The sequence below is a fragment of the Penaeus japonicus genome, unplaced genomic scaffold (assembly GCF_977035675.1).
Source record: "Penaeus japonicus unplaced genomic scaffold, GWHDUDI00000001_assembly GWHDUDI00000037, whole genome shotgun sequence".
Lineage (NCBI taxonomy): Eukaryota > Metazoa > Arthropoda > Malacostraca > Decapoda > Penaeidae > Penaeus > Penaeus japonicus.
The window spans coordinates 9,013,575-9,020,423 of NW_028234439.1; the positions used below are offsets into that span (position 1 = coordinate 9,013,575).

Here is a 6,849-nt window from a genome sequence, read left to right on the forward strand (position 1 = left end):
AAAATATTGTGCCTCGCTGAAGGATACACATAATATTTGTTTGCTGTGCTTATTGCTTCAAGCCAAAGTGCAATGCTAATTCATGTGTTTTCTTATTAGGTACAGAGAAATTTATTTGAATCTTGTAAAAGATTATGATTTGCGCTGTAACGATGCTGAATGATAATGATAACAGCCTATAATGATGATGATGACGGTCTATGCTGTTAAGGATTAAGAGATAATAACTATGGGACCGATAGTCAGCCAATTGATAATCATAATGATAATAATAATGATTATGTTGATAATAATGATAATCGTAATAATGATAATAATGATAATGATGATAATAATTATGAGTTAGATAATGATTATAATACGAATAATTGTTATTAGTATTATAACGATAAAAAATAACGATAACAGTAACTATGCTGATGATGCATATCAATGATGATGATAGTAATGATGATGATAATGATAATATTGACAACAGTAATGATAATAATAATGATGACAATGATAAGGAGGATAATAATTATAACTAGAATAAATGATGATATTAATGATAACGATCTTGATGATGACGATAAGAACAATAATGATAATAACAATAAGAATGATTATAATGATGCTGATAATGATAAAAATAATGATGATAATGAACAATAACAATGCTATTGGGAATAATAGTGATAATAATAATAATAGCACTGGTGATGCTGATAATGGTGAACAATGTAACAATGATAATAATAATGATACTAGAAAATAGAACAACAATGATAATAACAGTATAACAACTTTTATTGTTAATGCGTAAACTGCTTATACTTTCAATTAAGTAAAAATTAAATAAAAAAAGATTTTTAAATTGACTAATCAAGTTTTTCAAGTAATTTCGATGAAATTGCTCTTACTATTCATCTAATTATCATTATCAGGATGATAATCATAATGATAATAATGATGAACATTTTAAAATAATTTCCACTAGCACTATTTCTATTATCATTATTATCATTATCATTGTTGTTCATATTATAATCTGCTTATTGTTATTCTTATTGTCACTGTTATTGTTATTATTATTGTTATCATTATCATTCTTATTCTTGTAATCATCATTATTATTACTATTACCATTGACACTCAATACCGCCACAACCACCAACCTTCTACCCATCACCCCTTCCAAAGCTGAGAATCCTCCTCCTCAGCCCCAATCGCCCCACTGCCGCCCACCCGGAGGGCCCTGCTGAGCATCCCGCCCGCCCGCCCGCGCCCGCCCGCCCGCGCCCGCCGCCGGATCCGAGTCGACGGAAGGCCGAACGCGAACGAGACCTTCTTGTGTTTACATCCGAGTCCCCGAAGACGCCCTCGCAGCAGCGGCAGCAGGTGACGGCCTCCTCGCAGTCTCGGAAAGCTGTTGCTCACATTGTATGATAATGTCATTGTTATAACAGGTGAGCTCTTGCAACGGGTGTGGTGAACGGGTCGGCACTCGAGTCTGCCGTGTTTTGTGGCTCTGGGGGCCGTGTGAGCAGGCATTGGTCGTGTTGGGTGACAGTTTTGTAATGGGAATTGGCTTGGTTTCCTGAGACACCTGACGATGGGAGGGGAAGGTGCTCTGAATTAAAGTTCTTGCATTTTTTGAGCACATGATTGATGTTATAGGTTCAGTTCACTCCCCATTAGTTAGACTTAATGGGTGTACAGTTACTGGATATTCAAATCATAGTACATGCATAAAGCTTTGCTTGAATTCCATAGAAAGTAACAAGTAGTTGTATAATTGTTATATTTATAATTTCACATCAAACACTGTCATAGCATCATGCTTAAGCAAAGACCAACAACCCTCAGAATACATCTTAAATGATATAACTTGGACCATTGCATATTTGACAAATTGCAAGGGAACAGTACAAGTTCAGTCTTGCCAGAATATACTTAATGGAGGCTTGTTTGCCAGTGCTAGATTGCGAAGGCCACATTATCGCTGGACCTAGCTGAGTGTCCATAATTTTCTGATTTCAATAAGCAAATAGGGCCTTACCTTAACATTTCGGAGAGTTTCCTTATTCCCAATAGTGTTGTTCAGTGTTCATTATGCTGTTACCTTAGTGTTTCTCCCTGTTCGCATGATCCTGTTCTGCGTAATTGCTGTCTTTTCTTATTATCATTGACTCTAATGCATCGAATGATCTTTTGCCTAAATTAATGGTTTGTATTTTTTTTTTTACTTTTACTTATGCATCATCTTTGTGGTACAAACTCTCTTTCTTCCTCATGTTGGGATAGTCTAGAAGTTAGGCTTTTATAATATTTTCTTAAAGCTGATGCACACCAGAATTCTTATAAAAGAATGATGTCCTCAGTTGTGCCGTCACTGGTGAGGGGGAAAAGCATGTTGGCAAAATATGAAAAAAAGAGACAATTTTATGAGATTGTATTTTATTTCCTAACATGGACAAAATTTGTTGTGACACATATTTAAAAAATTATAAATGAGACTGAATAATTTCACAATGCAAGAGATGTATTTGACTTATTTCTTCATCAGTGTATTTCTGAAAAAGGCATAATTTGAAAAGTGTCAAATACATTTCTTGCATTGTTTAATTATTCAGTCTCATTCATCTCTTAACATCATCCTGCTATCAGCTGGGCAGATTGGGATATGATACAAGGCAAGAAATAAAGAGAGTCCTGTAAAGTAGGGATGTTTAATGCTTCTAAACCAACCATTGTACATTAACATATACAAAATGAGTTTGTGAATAAATTCAAACTAGCACAAATATCAAATGTACTAAGAAAATATAAGTCAGTTCATGTAAGAAATTTTTGATAGTGCTCACTAGCACGCCAATTTTTTTTGGGTAATACACACCAGCTCATTAGGAATTTTGTTTTGTACACTAGAGAACTCATTGAAAAGTGCCACTTTTCCGTATGGTTGTTGGGTTACATGCCAGGAAATTGTTATGCAAAGATTTTTTTTTGAAGACTCCATCCTGATCATTGGTTCACAGTTAATACCACTGTAAGTAAGAAAATTTACAGATCATGAGACTGCATATTACTTTAAATACTTTAACCTGATAACAACAACATACAGGATTATCTATGGTCTGGAGTTACTGTGACATTCAACATTTGCTGTTTGGTTGTCAGAGTCTTATGTCAAATTCCGGCACATATATAGCTTATCTTCAAGCACACATATTTTGTCTCATATTGTGTGCCAATAGGATGACCAGATTTCTAAAGTCTGCAGTTCGTGGGTTAAATCAAGAAGAAAAGAAAAGTTTTGACAATACTGCAAATAAGATGGATTCATTTATAGCAACTCCCACCATAGTACTAGCAAAAATAATGAAAATAGTGTATTTGCATTACTCTACTTACAGTCTGAATGTGTTTTGTAGGTCTCACAATTTATGCCTATGGAGGGATTATGTATTTGTGGTTATATAAATATTTTTTGAAGGGGGGGAAATGAACCTCATTAAAAAAGGGGTGGTAAGATAATGGATGTCTGTACTACCAAACCTCAGTACAATTGATGCATGTTTAAGCATAATTACTGCTGTTGCTGTGAGTTTCTGTGGCTAATTGTTATTGATATTATTCATAAGTATTGATTGCATAAGAAAAAAATGCAATATCCTGACATTTATTTTTGTTGTTATTCAACAAAATTAGTTAATGGCATATTTGGAATATGAGAATTAATTAATCAACCACCAGTGAATAAAGCAAAACCACTTTTATTATTTCCCTCTCATTATATTAACAAAACTATGGTTATTATACTGTTATCTGAATATATTTATTCTTTTTATTTCTGATTTGCAGGCTCTTGGAAAATGACAGACATGAATGACCAAACTGTAACTAACAAGAAAGAGCGACGAGGCTCTCCGTTAATGAAGTTGTCTGCCTACGTGTCTGCTTTGCGGCCATGGTCATTTAGCGCCTCTTTAATGCCAGTGCTGCTGGGATGCACATTGGCGCACAAGGCAACTGGAGAGTTGAGTGTAGTTGGACTCATCACAACTGCACTTACGGCTTTGTCTGTTCATGCTGCAGGCAATGTGGTCAACACTTATTTTGATTATGTGAAGGGAATAGACAGCAAAAAAAGTGATGATCGGACTTTAGTGGACCAGCTGCTCTCTAAAGATGAAATTGTGACTCTTGGCGTGATTCTTTACTCTGTTGGATGTGGAGGATTTGTGATCTTGACGATGGTGACTAATACTCGTCTAGAACATCTAGCGCTTGTGTACTTTGGAGGTTTGTCAAGCTCATTTTTATACACTGGTGGTGTTGGGTTTAAATATATTGCTTTAGGAGATGTGCTGATTCTTATTCTCTTTGGTCCCATGACTGTCCTGTTCTCTTACATGGTTCAGACTGGACATGTTCAGTGGGGTACAATACTATACGCTGTACCTCTGGCGTTAAACACAGAGGCAATTCTCCATTCAAATAACACAAGAGATCTAGAGTCTGATCAGCGAGCTGGTATTGTCACATTGGCTATTCTCATTGGGTCAACAGCTTCTGAAGTCTTGTATGCTATTTTCTTATTCACTCCATACACAATTTTTGCTGTTTGGGGTATGAAATATTCACCTTTACTATTTCTACCTCTGATTACAATTCCTGAAGCATTTAGATTGGAAAGACATTTTAGAACAGTTAGTAAAGGACCTATACCAAAATGGACAGCTAAGCTTAATGTTTATCTTGGTTTTCTTTATGTCCTAGGATGTGCTCTCTCAGATCCAGCAAAATTACCATATGTTCTCTAAATACAAACAGGGTAAATAAAGGAAAGAAATAGGTTTTTCACTGCAATTCTTATGTAGAATTTGCTGGTTGTATCATTTTAAGTAACTGGGCATGGTCCTTGAAATTTATTATTTATTATACTTTTATACTATGTGAAGAACTCAGAACTTTAGATTTACTGTTTACTTTGTAGAGGAGGAGCATCATGAAACTCAGTGAAGTGTTTAAAATAGGAAAGCCAAGCTAATGCAAAGAGAACATACAGATTTGTCAGCAGTTGCAATTACCTTTGCTTGGATACCTATATTTGCATTAGCTTTGAATTATACAAAGTATTGCTGTTGGTAATAGGATGAGTTATCTCCAACCACTGAAGTGATATCCACATAAAAAAAATATTTGGAAAAATGGCATTTATGATTCAAACCAAAAGAAAAGTTAGATGGTAGGAATATCAAAGTAATGTCTTTATATTAAAAGTTTATTTGCTGATCAATTAATGCACATTTAATTTTGTATTCATTCACTGTTGTAAATGTGTTGAGATGTGTGGGCAGCCATTTATGAAGGAGTATGAGCAAGGAGTTTCTGTGTTGTCTTAGAGAGATTGTAGCTTTCTTTAATGTGACAAATGAAAATGATTACTTTGGAAGTTCAGACATGAACTTCAAACTTAAAATTTGAACACCTCATACTATATTTATTAAATAAATAGTCTTGTTTTTTATGTTTTCTTCCTCTCTCCTAGGGTGAACAAAACCATGCATATCTATAGAAGCTCACACCTTGGTGGTCTTTTTATGAGAATTAGAATTTTGTGTTTTTTGATAATGAAGATTGATTTTTGTATGAACCATGTTTACTGATTCCTTTAACCAAAGAAAGTCAATGACAGTTGTAGGGTCAAAAGAAAAATATCAGACCTGTCTTCTACATCAAGTAACTAGTATATCATCAAATAAATACTTTGGATGCAATGTAGTATCTTGTTGATATATAAAAGTTATCACTTCTGATGTATCTTTGTGGTGCATGACTTCTTTGAGGTTGAGACATGCAATGGCTCTATTCAAATGATACAAACTTAAAAACAATATGGGGGTATGAATACAGAATACATGATATTTATGGAATAAGTACTAAAAGAAATATGATTTTGAAGCACTTGGTTGTGATGATTACTAATACTAAGTAAGTTTACAAAACAATTATACATTATGTTAGAGGTGACCTTCCTGGACATAAATGCATTTTCCATGATAAACTGTATTTGGATTGTAAATTCACAGCTGTAATAGGATGTAGCTCTTGTGTGTGCATTATTATTGTCTCCAAAAATAAGTATTTGATACCAAATATAACTTGACCTATTTTGGTAAGGTTGATGCACATACAGAAACTTCTAGAAGGCATTGTGGCTGTAGTAGTTGTTTAGCTGACTCTTGGAAAATGGACTAAGGCTTGCTCTCTTTTTGACTAGTTTTGTAACTAATTAGATACTTAACTGATTACTTTTAAGTTTTTATTTCACTGAGTCCCAATGTGCCTGGGTTTGGCTACAAGTTATTTTAAGGGTTATGTGATGTGATGGATGACCTTTGAATAGCTGTAAATTATAGAAGTAAATGTAAGCGTGATACAATGTTGTTTTACTTTGCTGTTTATATGTATATTTTGTATAAAATTTCTTCAGAAATATATAGATAAAATATTTTCATGCATAAAAGATTATATTGTAGGTTCATTTATTGGATTATATTTTACAAGATGGATTCATTACAAGAAAATTAAATGTATCAATGCATATCTTGAATATCAAAGACTTTTATCAGATGTTCAGAAATTATTTCCTGCAAGAGCATTGATATGAATTATAGAAGAAAGTACTGCTGCTAAGTAATGTAACACAAATATTTTTTGGTACTATAATGGATTTAAAAGTAAAACTGGTGAAAGCCTTACTTCAATAAGATTATAATGAAAGTTAACAGGAAAAGCCTAAATGTCAAAAGTTGAATATCAAAGAGGAATGCATCCAATTTCTCTAATAGCAGATCATTC

At 33.8% G+C, this 6,849-nt stretch overlaps 1 protein-coding gene across 1 annotated transcript; it reads left to right on the forward strand.

Annotated features, from left to right (window-relative positions):
- The first annotated feature begins 1,293 nt into the window (after positions 1–1,293).
- On the forward strand, positions 1,294–6,427 carry heix (UbiA prenyltransferase domain-containing heix). Its single transcript, XM_043030792.2, has 2 exons — positions 1,294–1,448; positions 3,847–6,427. The coding sequence occupies exon 2, from the start codon at positions 3,858–3,860 to the stop codon at positions 4,806–4,808; it is 951 nt and encodes a 316-aa protein (XP_042886726.1). The 5' UTR covers positions 1,294–1,448; positions 3,847–3,857; the 3' UTR covers positions 4,809–6,427.
- Positions 6,428–6,849: the final 422 nt, after the last annotated feature.